The sequence below is a fragment of the Macrobrachium nipponense genome, chromosome 30, assembly GCF_015104395.2.
Source record: "Macrobrachium nipponense isolate FS-2020 chromosome 30, ASM1510439v2, whole genome shotgun sequence".
Taxonomy (NCBI): Eukaryota; Metazoa; Arthropoda; class Malacostraca; order Decapoda; family Palaemonidae; genus Macrobrachium; species Macrobrachium nipponense.
The window spans coordinates 34,854,336-34,879,457 of record NC_087218.1 but is presented as its reverse complement, the minus strand read 5'-3'; the positions used below and the strand labels follow the sequence as shown (position 1 = coordinate 34,879,457).

The 25,122-nt window shown below is 41.5% G+C and overlaps 1 protein-coding gene across 1 annotated transcript in view; it reads left to right on the top strand.

Moving 5' to 3' along the window:
- The window catches only part of LOC135202431 (activating signal cointegrator 1 complex subunit 1-like), a 326,707-nt gene that overhangs the window by 269,398 nt on the left and 32,187 nt on the right, over positions 1–25,122 (top strand). Inside the window, exon 6 of the mRNA XM_064231827.1 lies at positions 6,184–6,326. Within this exon, the coding sequence (XP_064087897.1) occupies positions 6,184–6,326 (143 nt within the window). The remainder of the gene's footprint in view (positions 1–6,183; positions 6,327–25,122) is intronic.

Here is a 25,122-nt window from a genome sequence, read left to right as displayed (position 1 = left end):
GCACTGCATTCATCATCACTAAGAATTTTTCGTCCATTTTCTCAACCATTCTCTCTTCCGCTCCTTTCACTTCTTCTTTCATTTCCACTTTTGCACTCCTTAGCATTCCTCTCATTTCCTCTAACTCGCTCTTCAGCTCCTCACACTCTATCCTTAACCTCTCATTATCCACTTCCAATTGTCCTCTTACTTCCCTCTCCAACCTCAACTCCTCCTTCAGCCTCTCCACCTCACTCAATCCTTCCATCCCAAACTTTCTCACCACTCACACACACTAGCCTAGACCAATTGTCCTGCAGCTGCCACACCAGCAGTCCCTGTTCGGGCACCAAAAAATAATGTGGCGGGATCACAAAAAACAAGTAACCTCCCCACATAAACTTAACCTGTCTGGCTATCAAACCCAACCTCAATCACACTTTCCACTTAACACTACAAAATACAGCAGGACAATTGCCCCAATACCTACATACAGAACAAAAAACACAAACAGGTACTCACCTCTGGCTTCTGACACTTAGGGCTAGGCTGTGCTGTCCACTGGATATAGGCTATAGGCTAGCCAACACAACCACCGCCGACAACCAAGCGCAAACCAAACCACCCCCCCCCCCCCACCCCCCCCGAGACCCACAACCCACAAAAACTCAATAATCCAACAAATCACTGCAAACGAACACCAACTGCCTGAAAGAACACGACAACCACACAACTCACAGAAGCACAACAACCCGCCAAAACCAACACTGCCCCAACCACCACTAACAGACACCGAAAATGCACCAAAAACCTTCTTAACCTCACCACAACCAGACAGACACACGCACAACAACTTCACAACCCCAAAATCTATCAATTACTACCAAAACAACTAAACACCAAAGGACAACTGCTGCCAAAACCGACACTGACTTGACCAGACGTCTCACTGTTTATGACTCGTAACAGACTTCCACTGACTCCCTACAGAGCGCCACAACAGACATGCTTCCGACCGCCATTTAACCACTCCCATTCATTCTTCACCATCTCTCTCTCTTCTCTCTCTCTCTCTCTCGCTCTCTCTCTCTCTCTCTCTTCATCTCACAACCTTTGGAGATGTTGTCAAATATAAACTATCATTACTCCTCCATAACCTTGAGGACTTAGAAGGCTAGCCTCATCAACGCTCTTACCAATACCCATATTAGGTGAAATGGGCACATCTTCGGTAACCGAAAGTGGCACTCCTCCCAACACAAGCTCCGGTAACTCCTCGTCTTGTTGTTGAGATACCAGTTCTTGAATAGTATCAATTATGGGAGCTGCAACTTCTGGGTCCACGTAGGTGGTTTGTTTTCCTGCCAGGAAGATTAAAGCCGCCATGTCCTGGGAATGGATGTAAGGCTTCGCCTTCCCAACATTCCGTCCAAAGCCTCCTACCCAAACCTTGAGGATGGAGAGAGCAGCATCCCTTGCAGACTGATCCGCCTGTAAGAAACGAAATATGTTAACCTTGAACTTAACTTACTATGCTATCGGAGACGATAGGGCTAAAAGTTCAGTAAGATACCATACTATCACAAAGACCACAGTAAAGGTAGAAGCGCAGGTAACGGGTGACTTACCGAAGAAGTAACCCAAGCTACCATCTCGTAGCAAGCAAAACAGTTTTCGTGATGCCACACTATGGAGTTCTCTATCAGCACAGCGCAGGGGGCATGGCCCCGGCAAACATCGTGCCCGCAAGGATCCTGGAGGACAGCATTACAGCCGGCAACCAGACATTGGGTGGCCTGTAAATGTAATGATACATGAGTATCGCCATGTAATAAGATATGAAACGCTCAAGGAAACATGATATTGTGCCGGAGTGACCCGGACTAAAGAGACTTATGCATCCCGGGAACTCGTGCTAAGCGCATATAAATCAACCCGGAACCGTAGTAGCCCGGAGGACAATACATTCCAGGTAACCCGGAACCTATTGAAGCTACCCGATCAGGGAGAATGAAATACAAAGGCACTAGCAACGGGCTATCCCGGGCGGCAATGAACCCGGAGGTTCAATGTACTAATTAAACTATACAATAAATTAAAAAATGAATGCTATTATCTCCGCCTAGGGAGGTACAACCTCCCGAAAACAAAACCCTCGACGATGCCGGAGAGGCCGGAATGCAAACCCTTCATAGACGGGGAGGGAATGTCTAAGGCGGGAAGGTGAATACACTCGAGAGGCGGGAGGAGCCGAGCAGGCCCAGACTACCGCCAACTCCGAAGAAGGTCGGCTGAGAAGCGACACCCACCGACCTACAGAGACTCGGGTCGGTCGTCAGCGACAACCTGAGCAAGAGAAGCACCCACCTAGTTGGGGCCCCGAGCGGAGGGGGGGAAAGGCAGGTCGGGAGGGGTGACGATCACGTGACCCAGCGCCTCCCCCCGGTTACTGGACCGTGAGGAAGGCGCAGGGGAAACCTACGTGGTAGGCTAGCCGACACGATCACCCAAAGAAAAACACACAAATAAATAATAAATACTTAAAACTAATGTAAAATCATGCACTAACACGGGGGGTGGGGGGTGGGAAGGGAATAGATGGGAAGAGAAATGAACATTAAAACACCTAACAACCAGGCAGGACCACCCGATAAGGATGGCCCTAACCAGGACAAAACCAGAACTGGCCTAAAGCCATAACGATATAACAAAACCGAAGGGCAGATGGCCAGGGTAGGCATGATAACGAAAACGAACAAAATAAAATCATAATGAAAATCAGTAAAACTATAACGGTGGGTACCCGATGAGGCACGAAACAAAGACACGTGCTCGAAAGGAAACCCCCGTGGTAAAACACGAAAATAATAAACATAAACATATACACGATCGACAAAAACTGCCATCCAAGAAAAGGCAGATAAAGGGTACTGATATACTACTCGGTTCACAAAGTATGGAAGACCACGCGAAACCGAAACGACACAAAAGGAGAACGCGTAATGGCAGCGCACAGCCGCTTCAGTGAAGGCGACGCCAGACAAAACCCTAAATAAAAGGACCACAAGGTCCAAATCACTCCCTAAATAGTGTCGAACAAAAAACCAGTACTTAACTTGGATGGAGAAGCAGATTGACGATCCATAACTAAAAAACACAAGCCAAAAAGGCAGAGAAAAATAGAGCGCAAAAATTATGTGCGGCTCTCAATAGGGCTATCAAAGGAATGTCGTCCCTGACGCTACCTTCGCGGTAGCAGGAAGTGAGCCGTAGCACGGCTCCCCTTTTCTAAAGGTTTTTGATGTGGAAAAGGCTAATTGGAGAGGCTGCTGTGGTAGTGTTTTTCACTCGCCCCAGATTCATACCGACACCTTTTTAAAAAGGGTGAGCTAGTCAGAATATTCTGGCATGTCCAATTTAGCAGTTCTCTGGTATTTTAGCAATATTTTACCTTAGAAATAGCGCTAAAGGAACGTATTTCACGGAGTGACACGGCTGAGCCCAGAAAATACATATTTGTTGGCTTCGATGATAGCAGTCTGATTTATTTTATATTTTATGATATTTAATTCACAATTTTTTTATTAAATGTATTGCATGTACTCATTTCAAATAATTATTAAGTATCCATTAACTATAATAAACAATCTAACAAAAAAAAAGCTTCCAAATTTCTGTTTACATCCAGCACTTACGAGTACCAAACGATCGCCAAGCAATCACTTTTCCTAGCACACAGTAAGCCATAAATTTTCATTATGTCTCTTCAACTACTGAAACTACCAAACAGTATAATAACCATTCATTTCTATTCTTTATTCTATTTTACCTAATGTTTTTTTTTTATTAAATGTGTTGCATGAATAAGTTTTTCAATTTACAGCATCCTTTTACCAATAGAATACATAGAGCACAAGGGGTAGATGCTGACCAATAGGAGAGCAGGATCTTATGGGGTGACTAGCATCAGGAACCAATGGGAGGGCGGGAGGATGGTGGCAAGTTTACTCAGTTGGCGGTGCGGGAGTTTTAAAGTTGTTCTCGGTGGTCCGGGCAAATCTCAGGACTTTACAGCAACAACCTTTCGTAACTTGAACTATTTTCATATGTAGAGCCAAAAAAAATCTTCGTATTTGCTTTCGTATCTCGAGTTTTTCGTATGTCGAGGTACCACTGTATTTAATTATATATCAATAAGCTAAACAATATTTGAAAATTAGTTAATACTTTTTATATCATAAAAAATATACTATTCAGTTATGAAAATAACATCAACATACACTAATTAGTGAATATTTCTTGACAAAAAAGTCCACGAATTACCAAATTTTCCGCGAATAATTTATAGATGGGCATGACAGAAAGGTCTGCGAATCGTGAGACTGCAAATACAGGGTGTTGACTGTACATTATATCCATACCAAGAGGCCAGTAAAAAATTCTAGGGAAACAATTTTAACATCTCATCCCTTTCGAAGACAAACACCTTGCAGTTACAGCAATCATGGAATACAAGGTAGCATTAACGGAACCATTTGATTTATGGTTTAGTGGTTTGACTCTAGTGTGGAAGTTTCCACTTCCCTTCTGCAGTCCTTTGCGCTACAAATATCTGCTTTAGAAGGGCTTCAATTACTGGCCGCAAAAAGGAAATCTCCTATTCTAAGTAAACTACAATTAGCAGACAAAACGTTATGCCCAGTTCAAGTACTTGAGGTTTATCTAGAAGTTATGGCAGACATCCCATAAGGTCCGTTTTTCCTACACTCTAGAAACACTTGCCAAGAGCTCGAACAAATTTTACTACACTGTGTATCGGTAGGTGGCATAGACATTCTTGATTCATAGACACTACAGTGGCAAACCACGGGTCTTCCCAACAGACGAGTATGCTGATTTTCTCTAGGGAAGTTTTGACAATACTGCAACCATATGCTTAGGCAAGTCACCACAGAACATTACCCTAAAATATGTAAGTTCGCCCTTAGATTTTTGTTCTTTGCTACCAAACCTAAAAGTATTTGGAATAAAGAATGAGGCCTTGAAACTAGTGGCTTGACCCTGGACAAAAGATGTATTGGGGTTGTTGGGGTTAAAATCCAAGAGCTTTTCGTCACTTGTCAATTTTTTTGTAGTCAATTTTTTTGTAAAGCTCCTAGAGGATGAGACAGTTACTACACTATAAAAAAACAGGTTTTGACTTAGGAAAAACCTATTTTTGGTAGTCACTGGTAAGTCCTCAAAACCCCCACTTCCTAAACGAAAAGACATGGGATATGGTAAGGCATCATCCTACGTTGACCATTGACCAACAGAAAGGAATGGCATTTTGGTAGGATTTCGGTCATATGTAAACAATATGACTGTATGCACATAACTATTTCTTCTTTTTGCAGTTTTGACGTAGGTAAACTGTGTATTAGCATTCACTGAGGATTATAGAAAGTGCCCTCTTATCCTGAGTCCATTTATACTCTATCATTGTGTTGTAATGTTTATCATTACAACAAAATACCGGCCACAAGACCAGTTAAGGGAATTCTTTGACATTAGTCTGGTCACTATGGAGCTCTGGATAGATCATGGAAAGGTAATCCTTGAGGAATCAACAGCGACTACCAAAAATAGGTTTTTCCTACGTCAAAACCTGTTTTCTTCCTTCGCCAAGTGATCAGACTACTCCTTCACTGAGAAGTACCCACTTCAATAGAGGTGATCCTGGCTCTACCACCAGACCGCTACAAGGTGTAGATGAATGCCAACCAGAGGCAGTAACTACCTGCAGCAGCTCTCTCACCAGATAAGGAACAACAAGCATTTTATCAATGCTAGCTCTCATCGCATTAAACATTTTTTAATGTTTTGGGGTTATTTATGTCCATGAATCCTTCCACCCGCAATGTGGATGCAGCTAAGTAATTACCAGGTAAATTACTTATATAGCAATGATATTTTTTGATAAATTAGACTTTAAAGCATAAAAGAAATTGAGCTATTGGCTTAGTTGGTCGTCTTTTACCCCAAAAGTGGGCAGTGTCCGTCACCTACACAAACAAAAGGGTATCGCTACCGCGAATTTCAAAATTTAAGCTGCCATCAAGTAGAAACTTAGTCGAGTAATTACTGGGTAAGTATCTATAAAACTTCATTTTATCATAAAAATATAATTTTAACAGTGATGTTGTCTGTGTTCTTTCTGATCAGGTGTTGTGAACCGTCAGCACGAAAGAGTCAAGTTGCACGTAACCCTAATGAACACACTCTTCCGTCATGAAAAAGAAGAGGGTTTAACAGATAACAGAGTTGGAAAAGAGCGAGAGTCATTTGCTGCAAAACAGATATTAGAGGTAAGGCCAGGAGGAGCAATATCGGATCTGCCATTGACATTTAGGAGCAGATGCAGAGTAGGAAGATACAGGTAGATGTGAGAAATCCTAACTTCTCCTAGAATGCCATGGCTTGACTTAATCAGACTGTATCATACTAACCTAACTTAGAGCACTATGCCCTGACCTGGCCAGGGGGCCTCACTTCTGCTGCAACCCCCCCCCCCCCCCCCCCCCCCCAATAAGCAATAAGAAAATATCTCTGTCTCTCTACTCTGCATACTAACCAAAATTTATGATAAATCTAAAGGAAAAGTAATAAACTTACTGTTTGATAGACACTCCTTGACTTACAACAGGTTCTTTTATTCAGTGATACACTGCTTTTCTTCCACACTACACTGATACAAACTTTTTATAACTAGAAAATTTAATATATATGAGGCTATGATAATTGCATGTCATCAAATATAATATTGCAATACAATCCCTGAACGCCTGAATTAGCCCTGGTCACTGACTGGCCCGAACTACATCCTCACAAATTTACCCATGAATTGGGTAATTAACTGACAGTGTTACCAACGCTATCAGTAAACTACTGAGTTACATGTGAACGTTAGCAGCACTGCCATACATACCCTTCAATTGCTTTCAGTTTGCTGAACGGTATAGACGCATCCCATTGCTAGTGAACTTTTTGGTCTTACTAAGCCCGACCCTCACAGCTTTGCAGTGGATGAGTTTGGTTGACGACTTTCGATTTATTTTCGATTACCCCGTTGCATTGACTCTTGGATTTGACGATGGGAAAACTGCAAAAGGAATCTCAGCCAGCCAATTCCCCTAAGCCTTCTCCTACGACTGTGCCTTTGGAACAACCTGCCACCAGAGATGTCAGAGCTCCTCGTTCCTGCAACTCATGCTAGAGAAGGATGAGTACCCTCAAAAATGACAGACATTCTCAAGCTTCAGAAAGGTGAAAAATGACAAGACATCCTCCTTGTATAAGCTGCAGAAAGGTGCAATGTAATCTTAGGCAGAGTTGTGATGAATGTAGGGATTGGTCAACCAATCAGATGGAGGATTATCTCAAACTTAGAAAGTCCTTAGATTCAAAAAGCAAGCGTAAGGTAGAGACAGGAGAGATATGAAAGGAGGATTTAGAGCCTAAGTTATTCAGGAAGTTGGAAGATAAACTTTCAGCAACCATGACGAGTCTCTTTGCAAAATTTATGAGTAAATTGAGTGAGAACAAAGATAGTAGTAGTTTAGGGGATACTAATCGTTCTGTTTCAGCTCCCCTGCCTGTTCCAGAATCAGCCCCACAGGTAATTTACCTCAAAGGTACAATCTGCCGCCCCATCCCCAGCGCGGAGCAGGCAGTGTTAATAGCGGATTCCCCCTCTTCCCCCCCTTGGTATAAGTTCTGAAGTAAAACTAGCTCTAGGTCAGACTCAGACGTGTAGAGATAGCAAGTTAGATAAGCAGGAATTTATGTTGCAAGGGCAGGCTCCCTTGGGTTCTAGTTTGGATCAAAATTCGGTTAGGGTGGTGTCTCCTTTGAACCCTTCAGATGTATTGTTTCTGGCCTCTAGGCCTCGTCAGGAAACTTCTAAACCCGCGGTTGTGGTGGCATTTGATTCAGTGTCAGTTGCAGATTTTCAGGAGGAAGTGCCTTCTTCGAAGGTCCCCTTTTGCCACTGTGTTGAAACAGGGTAGTTATTTCAGTAGTGGTATTGCAGATGACCAGTCCCTTAATTTGGCAGAGTATAATGCTAATATCTTGGGTCTATCCCAAAGGTATAGATTATTGGTAAGACTGTGTTTTCATCTTGGGTTTCCCAATATAAGGAAACATGTTCTAAAGAATTTCCCTGAATTTTCCAATGACGCATTTTTTTTATTATCAGGGCAGTATTGATTCTATCTATTTGCTCTCCCTCAAAAAGATGGCTTCTTCGTCTTCCTCTCCTCTGTCTTCTTCTGCTCTGTCCATTCCTATTTCAACTTTACATTACAAATCTTCCTCTAAGTTCTCTCCTCATATTTCTGTATCGGCCGCATCTTTGGTGTCGGTTTTGGAGGTTCCCCTTATGCTTCTATCTAGTCTTCCTACGGCTGGTTCCTTGGCTGCGGGTCAAGCAGTTCTACGGACTTCAACCTGTTAACAGGCGGTTGCAGAAGCTTCCGCAAGGCCACCTTTAAACCATTTAATATATGCGAGTTGTAGATTCAGGCCACGAAACATGCGGGTTCGGTTTTAGGTGATACTTTTGCTCCATCCTGAATGTTTCAGCTCCGATGGTATCTGCTATTCCGCGTCCATCTGGTGCAGAAGGTAAGAAGCTTGCAACTGCTACGACAGTTTCTGTAGATGATAATTTGTCGTTAGGTGCACCTTTGAGTATGGGTACGTCCAGTCTATCTTCCACCTATTCAAACTTGGCGGTTGGCGGTTCATTGGTGGCACCGAGTGTGGCTTCTTCACATTTTCATTCCCCTTTGACTTCTCTCTCACCTTTTCCTGAGGTTCCAGCTCTTCAATCGTCTAAAGCTGGTGGGGCTGGTTCAGGTATGGTTTTGGGTCCTCCTGAGGTAAGTACTTCCTCTACATTTAATTAAGGATGTTTTGTCGGTCTCCGGTATTCGTCCAAATGGGACACTGTTTCAACCAAGAACAGGTGGTCCAGGTATCGCGGCTTCGCCACTCGCAGGTGCAAATCATGTGCACCAATTGGTGTTGGGTGCGGGTATTACATCGCAGACGGTGTATGAGAGAGGTTCAGCTCAGCCAAGTGTCTCCCAGGTACCAGTTGCACAGTCATATCTCAGAGGCGGAAGGGTTGCGCACCCAGGCGTTTGCAGCTCTGGTGCTGTGGTCACAGGTGTACTCGGTTTAGGTTCTGCACACCTGTTCATGGGGAGTGCGTTGGAGACAGGTGTTTCTTTGCAATTTGGCGATGATGGTTTTGCGCAACCTTTGGAGGTTGGCTCCAGTGTAAGCATGGATACCTTAGGTAAGGTATCGGAGTATCAGGTTCCCCTTCTTTTGGGTTAAGTTCTCCTGGTGGTCGCTCTGTCCCTTTTCCTGCTTCGGCCAAGCCAGACGATCGGGATGTAGAGGAAGAATAAAATTCATTCACTTATTGTATCCACAGTTGAAAGTTCCTGAGGATCCGGTACAGCCTAATCAGGCAATGTTTGAAACATTGTATTATACAAAACCTGTGGTTCCTCAAATATCTAATTTGTTGGTTCAGTCGTGTTGAGCAGGCTTTGAGGGAGGTGGACACCAGGTTGGCTATGCTCATTGGTTCAGGTAAGCAGGATTCAACCTTGCCTCCTATTCAGAAGGGGTTGTACGGTGTGGTGGGTAACCCCTCATCCAGTAACAGGGTGCCTCTGAACGAATGGGTGGAGGCACTTATGTCTACAGTTCCTTCATCATCTAGGCTAGTAGGGGTTTCTTTGCGAGAGTCTGATTTCTTGGAAGATACATTCTGCCATCAGTCAGAAGCATTATCACATTCTATGTGGATGTTGTCTAGCCAAATGGGTTTCTTGAAACGGGACAGGTATGTGCCTTCAGATCCGGTTTTATTTGACAATCTGATTACTTCGGTGTCAATGGGGTTGGTGTATCAGGCTAATGTCTCAGCTGGGTGTACTACGTTTTTCAGGAAGAAGAGGAGAGACATATCTAAGCCATCAGCTCCTTCAATTTCTAGATGTCAATAAGAGGGCTTTGACATGGGCTCCCATTGCACTCAGCGATACCTTGTTCAAGGATGAGGATGTGTCAGCAATGGTGAGCTTCGTTTCCTCAACTTCAGCCATAGAATCGCAGTAAGCGATGATCAGAGTCGTGGCTCAAGGTACTAGATCTCCTAGAGGTTTTAGAATGCCTTCCCAAGGGAGGCGTTCCAGTTCCAGGTCCCCAGTCAGGTCACCAAAGAAGGTTCATTTCTCCACTAAGTGTGTTTCTGCGAGTTCTTCTTTTGCTAAACCTACTGTGGTGAAAAAGGGTTTTTGCAAGTGGATGTTTCCCTCGGTTATTTTTTTTCTTAATAGATGGCGCTGTTGTCTGATTATGGGTGAATATTTCGGTGCTTGCTGAAGCACTAAGAGACCCTCTTAAAATACAAACATAATGAATATGCATCTATTCCTTGGCTCTTTTAAAAAGTTGGGCTTTACTTCACTGTATCCAATTATAGTGTATGTAGTCTCATATTACTACATATAGTATGTAGTATTATAAAATACAAATAAAGCGATCCATGTTTTGCTTTGGAAAAATTAGCTGAGGGCAGAGGCAGGGTTATTTCTCTCTACTTAACCCTTAAACGCCTAGCCTCTATTTACCAAAGTGTCTGTCGTATGCCGGCAGCGTTCGGGAGTTAGCGCCAAAGCAGAATAAAAATTTTTTTCAAAAAATCACAGCACGCTTAGTTTTTAAGATTAAGAGTTCATTTTTGGCTCCTTTTTTATCATTGCCTGAAGTTTAGTATGCAACCATCAGAAATGAAAAAAAATATCATTATCATATATAAATATTGGAATATATGACAGCGCGAAAAAAAATTTCATATATAATTGTATATACAAATCGCGCTGTGAGCAAAACGGTTAAAGCTAATGAGTTAATTTTTGTTGTTGTATTGTACACTAAATTGTGATGATTTTGGTATATAACAAATTGTAAAACGATCAAAGCAACACAGAGAAAGTATTATCAGAAAATGATGCATGAATTTGTAACGTGCGCACATAAAAAAAAAGTTTTTTTTCAAAAATTCACTATAAATCAAAATATTGTGCTAAGAGACTTTTCATTTGTTGCAAAATGTATGGAATTGATTGAATATTACTAGACTGTAAGTGTTTTAGCTTGCAATTGCAGTTTTGAACCATTTCGGTCGAGTTAAAGTTGACTGAACGTCGAATTTTTCCATTTATCATGATTTATATGAAAATATTTCAAAACTGATAAAAGCTACAACAATGAGTTATTTTTTGTTGTATTCTACATGAAATTGCACACATTTTCATGGATAACACTTTATGTAAGGCCTAATATAAAACGGTGCGAAAATTACGACAAGGTGACTAAAGAAATTCTGAGATTTTCAGCCGAATTACCGCGCACGGAGGTAAGGAAATTTTTTTTTTTTTTTTTTTCCAAAAAATTCACCATAAATCGAAATATTGTGCTAGAGACTTCCCGTTTGTTGCAAAATGAAGGTAAATGATTGAATGTTACTAGAATGTAAGAGTTTTAGCTTACAATTGCATTTTTCGACCATTTTGGTCGAGTCAAAGTTGACCGTAGGTTTAAATTTTGGCACTTATCATGATTTATATAAAAATATTTCAAAACTGATAAAAGCTACAACCATGAGTTATTTTTTGTTGTATTCTACATGAAATTGTGCATATTTTCATGTATAACGCTTTATGTAACACCTAATAGAAAACGGTGCAAAAATTACGACAAGGTGATTAAAGAAATTGTGAGATTCTCAGCCGAGTTACCGCGCGCAGAGGTAAGGAAAAAGTTTTTTTCAAAAATGCACCATAAATCCAAATATTGTGCTAGAGACTTCCCGTTTGTTGCAAAATGAAGGTAAATGATCGAATGCTACTAGAATGTAAGACTTTTAGCTTACAATTGCGTTTTTCTACCATTTTGCTCAAGTCAAAGTTAACCGAAGGTTGAAATTTTGGCTCATCGTGATTTATATGAAAATATTTCAAAACTGATAAAAGCTACAACCATGTGTTATTTTTGTTGTATTCTATATGAAATTGCTCACATTTTCATATATATAAAACTGTGCAAACATTACGACAAAGTGATTAAAGAAATTCTGAGATTTTCGGCCGAGTTACCACGCACAGACATAAGGAAAAAGTTTTTTTTTCAAAAATTCACCATAAATTGAAATATTGTGCTAGAGACTTCCAATTTGTTGCAAAATGAAGGTAAATGATTGACTATTACTAGAATGTAAGAGCTTTAGCTTACAATTGCGTTTTTCGACCATTTCGGTCGAGTCAAAGTTGACCAAAGGTTGAAATTTTGGCACTTATAATTTATATGAAAATTATTTCAACACTGATAAAAGCTACAACCATGTGCTGTTTTTTGTTGTATTTCACATGAAATTGCACACATTTTCATATATAAAACTTTATGTAACGGCTAATTTAAAAGGGTGCAAAAATTACGACAAAGTGATGAAAGAATTTCTGAGATTTTCGGCCGAGTTACCGCGCGGACGTAAGGAAAAAGTTTTTTTCAAAAATTCCCCATAAATCAAAATATTGTGATAGAGACTTCCAATTTGTTTCAAAATGAAGGTAAATAATTTAATATTACTAGAATGTAAGACTTCTAACTTATAATTGCGTTTTTCGACCATTTTGGTCGAGTCAAAATTGACCAAAGGTTAAAATTTGGCACATTGTGATTTATGCAAAAATATTTCAAAACTTACAAAAGCTACAACCATAGGTTGTTTTTGTTGTACTCACTCTACATGAAAATGCACACATTTTCATATATAAAACTCTATGTAACAGCTAATATAAAACGTTGCAAAAATTACGACAAAGTGATGAAAGAATTTCTGAGATGCGTCGCTGATGCTTTCTAGTACGAGAAGAAAGCAATTCGCGCATGCACACCTGGGTAACGTTTGTAAACAAAACAACAGCATGATCCGTGATCTTCCAGCATCCCTCAAGGCGGGTGATTTAAAATTTTTTGCAAACTAGGCCTATAATTATTTTTCCACGAATATTTAAAAAACTTTTTGTAGTCGACGTACCGTACGTCCACTTAGCACCCAACAGACAATTTTAGTCGATGTATAATACGTCCAGTCGGCGTTTAAGGGTCAACTCTATTTTCTTGCTTCTATTTAGCGTAAACAGGTTATTTTTTTGTTATATGAAGTGCTTTTAAGTTGAAATATGCATGTCTTGTTATGAACTCTATAGTTATTTTTTTCATTAATAGATGGTGTCGGGAGCATGTTATTCTGTGAAATAAACTGATTACATTTGTTATTTTCATCCTATGTCATAATAATGCGATATTTTTGTATTTATCTGTTGGCGGTGTGAAAACAACAGTAAAATGTGTTCTTTCGTGGGGAGTATATTTTATTCAAATACATTTTCTCCACTATTATTTGCGGCTGAGTTTCATCATGTTACTGATGCATGATGCTAATTTACAGTCATTAGCAGTGTGAACATTGTTTTCTCAGCTTCAGCTACAAATGCAGCTTAAATATAGCAGTACGTACTATATACTATATTTTCGTGCCGGTATTTTCTCCATAGCGAATAAATGTATAGCATAAAAATAAATCGGTCCTATTCTACTTAATGAACGTCATTGGTAACAAAACTACAGTAATTTGTTACTATCGTACGATGGCTGAAATGCAAGCAAACATTGTTGTCAGATTCGGTTTGGTGGTTGTAGCAAAACAACTGTTATCGTTCAGTTGGTTATGGGTGCAGAGTTTAAGCAATGATTATAGCAGTACTAACTATACTTTTACCATTCTCATTTGCTTTTTTAGCTGATTTAACTAGAAGATATGATGAATAAAGAGAGGGGGAAACATTAGTAGTCTGAGAAAGGAGACTGGAATGCCTACAGTTTAGTTGGCCAAGGGTATCGTCTGCTAGGTAATCGGCGGACAAATACAAACAAGATGGTGCCCGTATATTTTGGCGCAATTTTTGAAAATGTGCAGTAATAGAATATCGAAAAGCCTATAGAAATGGTAAGGGGGACCTTGTTGGGAACCAGGGTTTTTGGGTGGGGGGAAAACACATAAGAAATGGCAAATTGACATGGAAATCGTATTTCCAGGCCTAAATTTCCTTGAAACGGTAAAGGGGTGACCTATTGGGAAACCAGGGTTTTTTGGGAGGGGGGAACACAAAGACGACGACAATGAACACTAGGAAATCCACAAAGCAGCTGTTAGCCTAAGTGGACGTTCGGGCATGAGATGTGCGGACTGGGTAACTAAACTGTCCCCCTACCCTACATTCATAGTCCGAACATATGGGCTGTTAGCCTAAGTGGACGTTTGGTTCATGAAATGCACGGTCTAGGTAACTGAACTGTCCCCCTACTCTACATTCGTAGTCCGAACACATGGGCTGTTAGCCTAAGTGGACGTTCGGGCATGAGATGTGCGGACTGGGTAACTAAACTGTCCCCCTACTCTACATTCGTAGTCTGAACATATGGGCTGTTAGCCTAAGTGAATGTTCGGGCATGAGATGTGCGACCTGTCTAACTAACCTGGCCGGGGGCTTTCCCCCCCTGGACCCCTCAGTATGGTATGGTAACACTGATTGCGACCTAAGCAAACGAACCAACTTAACCAGACTTAGGGTGCATGCCCTAACCTGGCCGGCGAGCAGACCCCCAGTGTGGTATGCAACAGTGATTGCAACCCAACGAAACGAACCAACCTAACCTGGCTAAGGGCGTGTGCCCTTACCTAGCCAGGTGGCTTCGCCCCCTTGAACATCTGCTGTTACTTGTACATTCGGACTTGACTGGCACCGGTAACTTCTTACGCATATGTAAACACACTTAATAATTCCTGTAATACAGGGATTAAAGTTATGTCCAAGTTCATAGTTTGAACACGTGGACTGTTATAGTATGTGAATGTTCGGATATTCTGACCAGCCCTGTCTTCCGCTTGCCAACAAAATCACTGACCTGCTATATATTACCTACTCAATTTCACAATTAACCAAGGAACATTTCCCTTATCCTACATATAAATCAATTAACTTACCTTATTATTGGGAGGTGTCAAACCCGTGCCCGGCACTAGAGTCCCCCCAGAAATAAAGTAAAGCTTAAACTTGGAAATCAGAATCATCCGAGTCTTCGGGGAACACGATTCTTCTTTTCTATCTGGCTGGGATAGCTACCTTTGGCTTGCACTGGACAACTGGAATTTGTGGAACAGGGACGGGTGGAGATGACGATTCCGTTTGTATGGTGACGTCTTGGAATTGTGTGATTCCAGCTAAATTAGACCTCATTTTGGCGGGTGTTGAATCTACTTTACTTAATGGATTTGCACGTATAATTTATTCTAGAAAAGCTTTGAAAGGGCAATCAACTGCGGTAAGGTAACATTTTTTTACACAATACATAGAAAAATAAGAGTGATAGAAGGTTTTGACTGTGCCACTTCTAGGTAAAACATTACGTTTCAACACCCGTCAAGTAAATTCTATTGTGTTTGTTTTTATAATCTGGATCAACAAAATGTAATGTGTGATTAATGTTATGGTGTTTTGAAATGTTGACTTAGTTGGTATGATTTACAACAATCTGAAATTACAATCAAATATGGATGTATGTTTTCAATTAAAATAGGAAGAAGTGTTTCTGTAAATCTGTCTGGAACAACCTGAAAAAATGTTAACTTTGTTTGGCGTCAATCCCGCTGAGAACCCAACAACCCTCGACATATCTTCCAAACTTGGACTCGTCAATTTCTACCACGGGACCTGGCCCGCCAATTTTCCGGTTGTTCATCACCAAAATGTCTACACAAATGTCCCGGCAGAAATTGTACCAATCAACCATGGTGTTGGGTGACTCGATTTTCAAATTAAGCTGCATATATTTCTGGGAAGCATCGTGAAGCCAACCATGAATTAGTATTATGATAGTGCCAAAGGAGAGATGGGAACCCGAGAAGAATGAGCCACTGGGAATAGAAGTGTGTTTCCAGCATTGTCTTGCGTTGCACCGCCATTGAAAACTGTCATCTTGTTTCACAAGACCAACGGTGTTTTCTTTACGCTGGCTACACACACACACCACTAAGGTCACCTAGAAGGCCGGTCTTCATCAAATAGATGAGCAATGACCGTTCGTCATGGCATAGGATCACTTGATCGGGTATAATCACTGGAATGGTGACGGCAAATTGCAATGACCGTTCGTCATGGCATAGGATCACTTGATCGGGTATAATCACTGGAATGGTGACGGCAAATTGCACATGCGCCGGATACGACATGGAAGAAGCAGACATGCTGACTGTTGATATGCTGACACACAGGAACAAACTGAGGTCGAAGCATGGTCGGGCAGGGAACTACTTACCTTGGTGGAGGGATTAAGGGCCAGGCAAAAGGTGTAGTGCAGCCTGGCCAACTAAACTGTAAACTACCCTCTCTCTCTCTCTCTCTCTCTCTCTCTCTCTCTCTCTCTCTCTCTCTCTCTCTCTCTCTCTCTCTCTCTTACTAGGCCAAAATTTACCAACAAGCTCATTGAATCTGACATTAAAAATTTGTAGAACTACCGGGCAAACTATTGTAAATGATTAGGCAAATGAAATTCCACGTTTTCATTAGAATTATTACATATTAGGGCAAAATATCTGGCCGTGACTGTCTAACGCATAGTCAACAACTCTAGGGCACCGTAAGGGGGATTGTGACGCCCATAGACTTTTGAATTTCAGTTAAGAGACTAATTTCACTTAGCAACTGGCCCCCAGGAACAGAACCTCGCCGTTAACCTGTATTTCTCTCCAGTGGAGGATCCCATGTCTTGCAGAACGGATGCAATGTTGCATTCGTGGAACAAACTCCAGGTGCATGCCTTTTCTCCTTTCGGAATGATCCATCAAGTTCTCGTAAAACTGAGGAACAGTTCAGAGAACTTCAGATACTCAGATGACTAATTGCTCCATTCTGGCACCAGACTTGGTTTCCGGACCTCCAGGATATGCTAACAGAACCTCAGTGCTCCTTCCAGAGAAAAGATCTTCTCAGACAGCTGCACTTCCACTATTTCCACCAGAACCTCCACTTGCTGAAGCTAGCTGTGTGGAGACTATCTAGCGAGCAGCACGTCAGGCAGGCCTCTAAAGCTGTGGCTAGACAACTCTCTCAGATGGGAGATGTACCGAAATTGGTGCCATAAAGGACATAGTATTTCTCTCCCAACAATAGCGAAAATAGTGAATTTTCTCCTGTTCTTAAAGAAAAGTAAAAGATTGTCATATTCCACAATCACAGGTTATATAGCACGATCTTTTGAGATAATTTAGAATCGAACGCCCTATCATTCCGCTTCAGGCCCCATTGTTGGATTTAGTGGTAGTTTTGAGGTTATTAAGCTCTGCGGCTTTCGAACCATTAGAGACGATACCGATTAGAGAGTTGACAAAGAAAGTGTTGTTTTGTGTCACTCTTGCCACGGCTAGGAGAGTCGGAGAAATACAAGTGGTAGCCAGGGCAGTTTCTTTCTTGGGGGAAGACATTTTTCTTTCTCATCTTCCAGAGTTCATAGCCAAGTCGGAGTCAGAGTTAAATCCTTTGCCTAGAGCGTTCAAGGTTTCCTCCTTAGAAGAATTCGTAGGAGGTGACCAGTCTGAAAGGTAACTGTGTCCTGTATGAGCCTTAAAGATCTCGCACGGAGAAGCTTATTCCTCATCCTAGAACTCTGTTTGTGTCTCCCAGGAATCTGTCTAGATCCATCTCGAAGAATGCTATTTCTGGGTCGACCTGTGTTCGCCGGTGAAAAGGATCCTGCTATCTACTTTTCTAGTATAAATAATTTCTAAATATACCAGAGAAAAAAGCTAGCATTGGTATGCGGAGGTTACTACCCTCGCGCGAGCACCCAAAGGGCGTCGGGTATAAAGTTCGGGGCGTGAGAAAGCCACTATTCACATGTCTCCTGCCATTTAGTCTTCCCTCTCAAAAACCTCCATATGGGGTGAACCGAGTCAACAGTCACGCCTACATTGCCCTCGTACTACTACTGTTAATACCCGACTCGAGCGACATCTTCAATCCTGTTAGAAACCTTTTTCAGAAGTGACACGTTTTTTCTTGCTCACTCTTTACCGCTTTTGGTTTGTGTTTTGTGCGATGGCCTCTTCCGAGATGTCTCCTACACCTAAGTAGAGTACCCCAATTTATGTTTTTCCACATATTATGAAGTTGTGGACGTTTTATGGCCCGTGGTCCCATAGAAAGTACTGCGGGAGCACGGCGTCACCCTGCCATCTTGGGTAACGCAAGCGGGAACGCGTGGGTTGGGTACTATGTTTTGTTCAAATACATAATTCCAACTTTCATTTAATTGACATCAAAGTTCCCAATTCCTGTGTTTCTTATTATATATACATTTCAATGTAGAATATGTTACAAGGATAACATTCACGCCCATGTCTATTTCGGGAGTTACTATGGCCCCTAAGCTAAGACGTAAATCAGAGAAGGAACTGTTAGCTCTTTCTTCCCTTAACTATGGGCGTGCGCGGGATCTCGACATGTTCTTATAGTATTAGTATATTACCATTATCGAAAGCAGGCCGTGTGCCCTGTGAAGTCGCAGAGCGAGAGAGTTGCTTTATGGTGGTAATATTGTTATCATTATTACTTAAACGTAGCCTGTGGGACTTAGCGAGAGAGAGAGCTGGTAGCTCTTTTTCTCCCCCTCTTCTCCCTCTCTTCTCCCTCTCTCTCTCCGATGGAAGTTTTTTCATAATTGCATATGCTAGTATTTTACGTGAATAGATAGTAAATACACTAGTGTTTAATTCACTGAAGAGGTTGAAAAGTTTCCACCAAAACAGTATAGTCCAGGTATTTTCATTAGAAAGGCTAGCTGTACATAACCGTCACTCCCATATAATTCCGAAAGGTAGTAAAGCTCCTTAATTGAAGGATCTGTCATCCTGACCACTCTGAAATGAATAAATTCGGTTTTAGTAGGTTTAGTTGAGGTTTGGGTTCTGATATTGAGCTTAGGGAGCAAAGTACTCTGAGAGATTGTGCCCCTAGCGGCCTCGATCACAATCAATCTCGTACCAGTTACTTCTCATAGGTCATAGAACACTTTTGCAACTCTCCTATATTGCCTCATTATTACTATATGTTCGTTAGTCCATTATATGAAATGTATCACTGTACCATAAAGGTCGGTTGACATTAGTCTGGCCTAGCCTCCTTCGGTAGGCTATCCCTCTTGGTCGAGGCCCCCTTCTGGTCGTGATCCTACCAAAGTGAACCTTGGACCCAGTCACTACCATCCTATAGTGGTTAGCTACGCCTCTGATAGGTTACCGCCCTAACCGATTGTTACCAACACGCGCCATAGGCCAGGTCGTTTTACCACTCTTACAATGGTACCTACACATCGTCTATTGGGTGGCCACTCTAATCGGTAGCGAAACCAACCACGACAGGCCATGGTTCCATCCTCTCTACCCTTACTAGGGTAGCCTGCACGACCAGTTGGGTGGCCACCTATGATCGGGCAGGCAGCCAGACATCCATGTCCGACCACAACCAACCACCCTACCCCCCAACCACCTCACCCCCCAACCACCCCATCCACTTATAGGCTTGGCTCAGCCGATCCATTGTAACTCACAGTACTAGTTCTCTTTCTAAGAGACGTCCGCTTGAGTTACACATAAGTGGGGGGGGGGGGGGGGTGGAAAGGTCAGGGACAGGTGGGGAAGGAGCAGGGGTGGCGAGTAAGGAATACGTAGCCCTGCGCTAGACTGCCGGAGCTCAGCCAATGGCGTAGACAGCTCCGGCAGCTCGTATTTACTTACACACTCCGTGGTCTCCCTTACGTCCCCTTTAACAGTGGAATGGCGGTAAGCGGCTTGTCCTCAACCCCTCCTGCCCCCCGCCCCCCTTTTTTAACGGAGATAAGCATCGTCAGACGTGGTAATCCCTTCTCCTGACTCGCTATCTCCGGTGGTTCCACAGCTAACGGCTAGTACAAAAGCCATTGAGACCTGAGTGTAGCCAAGGTTGGCAAAGTAGTACAGATATTAACTCCAGACCTTTGTGGTACCGACGGAGAGTGACTTACCCTCACATCCACCGCCGGAGTTGTCCGATAAACCTACGGTTGATCGGTTTCCATTTTCGGGGTCTTAGTAGGCGCTTACGCTTATGTGTAGCCCTCCGGTCCAGTCAGACTATCGAGTTGAGGTCCGCCCTCCTCATAGTCAGGCGGATATCGCTCATAGTCAGGCGGATATCGGAGAGTAGCTATCGGAGCCTGCCTGGAACCCGCGAACGCAACCTACAACGGACATGAAATTGTTAAAGACAAATTATTTAGTGAATTCCATGCCTATTGTTGTGGATTATGCATGCTATTATCATTAACCCTTAAACGCCGAAGCGGTAAAAAAAAAAAAAAAGTCTCCCGTGTGCCGGAGATGTTTCAGAGTGAGCACGGAAGCGGAAAAAATATTTTTTTAAAAAAATCACAGCGCGCTTAGTTTTCAAGATTAAGAGTTCATTTTTGGCTCCTTTTTTTGTCATTACCTGAAGTTTAGTATGCAACCATCAGAAATGAAAAAAAATATCATTATCATATATAAATAATGCGATATATGATAGCGCAAAAACGAAATTTCATATATAATTGTATTCAAATCGCGCTGTGCGCAAAACGGTTAAAGGTAACAAGTTACTTTTTTTTCGTTGTAATTTACACTAAATTGCGATCATTTTGGTATATAACACATTGTAAAACGATAAAAGCAACACAGAGAAAATATTATCACAAAATAATGCATGAATTCGTAACGCGCGGACGTAAACAAATATTTTTTTCAAAAATTCACCATAAATCTACATATTGTCCTAAAGACTTCCAATTTCTTTCAAAATGAAGACAAATGATTGAATATTACTATACTGTAAGAATATTAGCTTACAAATGCAGATTTTGACCATATCTGACGAGTTAAAGTTGACCGAATGTCGAATTTTTTATATATATATTTTTATATATGCAATTATTTCGGAAATAAGAAAAGCTACAACCTTCAAATATTTTTTGTTTTATTCTACATGAAATTGTGCACATTTTCATATATAAAACTCTATGAAATGCCTAATATGAAACGGAGCAAATATTCCGAGAATGGGACTTACGCATTTCGGAGATTTGTGGCGGGGAATCTGTGCGCGGAGGGAAGGAAAGTTTTTTTTAAAAATTCACCATAAATTTAAATATTGTGCTAGAGACTTCGAATTTGTTTCACAATGACTGAATATTACTAGAATGTAAGAGTTTTATCTTTCAATTGCGTTTTTCGACCATTTCGGTAGAGTCAAATTTGACCGAACGTGGGTTTTTTTCTATATCGTGATTTATATGCAAATATTTCAAAAATGAGAAAAGCTACAACCTTCAACTATTTTTTGTTGTATTATACATGAAATTGCGCACATTTTCATATATAAAACTTTATGTAACGGCTAATTGAAAATGGTGCAAACATTACCACAATCGCACGTATGATTTTTTCGGAAGAGTTACCGTGCGGACGTAAAGAAAATGTTATTTTTTTCATAAATTCACCATAAATCGAAATATTTGTGCTAGAGACTCCAATTTCTTGCAAAATGAAGGTAAATGCTTGAATATTACTAGAATATAAGCGTTTTAGCTTACAATTGCGTTTTTTGACCATTTCGGTAGAGTCAAAGTTGACCGAAGGTTGAAAATTTGTCACTTATCATTTTTTATATGAAAATATTTCAAAATTGATAAAAGCTACAACCATGGGTTTGTTTTTAGTTGTATTGTTGCATGAAATTGCACATTTCCATATATAAAAACTTTATGTAACGGCTAATTTAAAATGGTGCAAACATTACCACAATCGCATGTATGATTTTTTTCGGAAGAGTTACCTCGCGGACGTAAGGAAAAAGTTTTTTCATAAATTCACCATAAATCGAAATATTGTGCTAGAGACTTCCAATTAGTTGCAAAATGAAGGTAAATGATTGAATATTACTAAAATATAAGAGTTTTAGCTTACAATTGCGTTTTTCGACCATTTCGGTAGAGTCAAAGTTGACCGAAGGTTGAAATTTTGGCACTTATCGTTATTTATATAAAAATATCTCAAAACCTGATAAAAGCTACAATCATGAGTATTTTTTTTGTTTTATTCTACATAAAAATGCGCACATTTCATATATAATACTCCATGTAACGGCTAATTTAAAATGGTAAAAAAACTAAAAAAATTATGTCAAAGTGACGAAAAATAATTTTTTGAGATGTGTCACAGATACTTTTAGGTGGCGGAAGAAAGAAATTCGCGCTTGCGCACCTGCGTAACGATTGTAAACAAAAACAACACCTTGATCCGTGAACTCCCAGCATCCCCCAAGGCGCGTGATTCAAGAGTTTTCGGCTGGTAGGCCTAAAAGTATTTTTCCGCGAATTTTTAAAAAAACTTTTGTATGTCAACGTAAAATACGTCCAGTCGGCACCCGAGAGACAAAAAATGTCGACGTAAAATACGTCCAGTCGGCGTTTAAGGGTTAAGACTGTGCATGCACTGAATTATTCATTAATGAGTATTTGTGAGCTCACCTAGTTTAAGTTCCATTTCCTTCTTAGGGGATGTTGCTCATTAATAATTTCCCTTACAGAAGGTGCGTTGCCTGGCGCAGGGGTGCTCCGACCTCCCTCAGCGAACCCGTGGACACGAAGTATGCCGGTCCCACGCCAAACTGCTCCATCTCTTTCATAGCGGAGGAAGGGGAGTCCCCACCCTACATGGTGTGGCACCCTGAAGCCTGCACCATTTGCTACGACATGGTGCTGATTCTAGTTAAACCCCTAAACGCGGAGTGGACATATTGTAAGTCGACATTTTTTGTCTCTCGGGTGCCGACTGGGACGTATTTTACGTTGACAGACAAAAGTTTTTTTTTAAATTCGCGGAAAAATACTTATAGGCCTACCAGCCAAAAACTCTTGAATCACACGCCTTTGGGGATGCTGGGAGTTCACGGATCAAGGTTTTGTTTTGTTTACAATCATTAAGCAGGCGCGCAAGCGCGAATATTAATAAACATTACCTTAATATAATTTATCTAGCCCTCAATCCCCAAAAACCGCACCAAAATTTACCACATTGGCAACCCTGTTACCTCCTATTCTGTCCGCCAGTTGGCAACACTGTCGTTGACAGATACGAAAACCTTCCCTCAAATCAGTTGTTAACGAGCGCCCGTGTTGTTTACATCACGGCCGCTCTTATAAATTTGTTTCTTAAACATTTTGTGCCTTTAAAGCTTCATTATTTGTTAAATGAAACTTTATATGAATTACCACTCACGCATTACATCACGAAATAGTGAATTAACTTTGATTTCTGTTGTGGTTCTTATCTTAAATTACGAACTTTTGCGCGACCCGGAACTACTGACCTGTCCAATTCTACATGGATTACCAAGAAATTACGATGCTTCTTCTGCCAGCAACATCAGGAACTGCCCGGTTTGTGGGACAAGGATGAGTAGCAGGGAGTATGAACCCCATGACATTTGTAGTTCTTGTCTGTGGACAGGTTGTGACTTGACTTCTCGTTGTGACGTATGTAAGCCCTGGTCTGACGAGGGATATGACTGCTTTAAATGAAACGCCAAACAATCTTGCAGCGTAAAAGATCGGTTAAGGAGAAAAAGAAATCGATTGCTAAAACTGTATCTAACGAATTCTTTGACTTGGGCGCTCATGATTCTGGCTCTTCGGTTTCGGTATCGTACGCTCCGATTCGAATTAATTGATGCTTTGCCCCTGTACAACCGGTAATTAGTGAAGTTAGTTCTGATGTAGATTCGAAGATTTTGGCAATGGAAACTACCTGGAAACAGAATTTTAAGAAATTACAGCTTAGTCTAGATAGAGATATTCTGCTAAGTTTAACAATCTGTCAGAGAATTTTCAAGAAGCCTTTACTAGAATGGTCTAACACACTTTTAGATTCATTTTTCAGCTCCTCGTCAGGTACCTGTCGACAGCACCATGGGTAACGGGTGCGACAGATACCCCGGCTTGTGAACCCCGTCGTGGCGAAGCCTAGGGGAATGGATCCGGTCCGGGCAGGTGGGCCTAACGAATCTTTACCCAACGTGTCCCCTGTTAGTCCCGTAACAGTGCAAAGGGCGCTTATTTAGGAGAAGGGGGGAGGGTATTATTAGTCAGACCTAAGATAGCTAGTCGTCAGGATTTTACTTCAGAGGAAGTTTCTAAGTTAGGATTCTGACGATGATGATGAGGTGACGCGGATTGACGCGTGTGATATTGATGTTTCCTCGAATGGATGTCATGATTTAGAATTCAAGAAACTTTTTGATTTAATTTTGAGTTTTCTTCCTCAGGCGAGGCCTAAAGAGCAGAAGCAGCCTCCGCCTCGTTTGTTACAGAAGGGGATTTTTCTTGACGGTCCTTCCCGGTCACGGGAATTTTTACGTTTTCCCTTTGCCCAGAGGTTCGCGAGAGTGAGGACGGACGTTGCCGCTAAACTTTCGAAGGTGATCGGGGAAGGGAAGAGGAAGCTCTCTTCTCTTCTAGACACCGGAGAGGAGTTTACCAGGTGGCGGATGATTCTTCATTCTCTGACCCCCAAGCCAAATCCTGATTTTGTCAGACTTTCAAGTCAACCCTTGCCTTCTAAGGCTTCGGTCTCTGCTCAATTGAAGATTTTATGCTATGGAGGCTGTTATGACGACTCCTTACAGAATTGCTCAATCCTTCAATATGTGGGTCTCGGAGGCTTTTAATGTATATCAAGGACTCCGGGTTTGTTCCTCCTGATGCTGCTCTTTTTGAGAATTCTGCTCATCCATTTCAATCGCTTCTGTACATCAGAACGAGCTTGCTGCTTCAATGCAGGCCTTTCTTGTTTTTTCTCTAAGGCGTAACCTGTATTTGTCGCAGTTACCC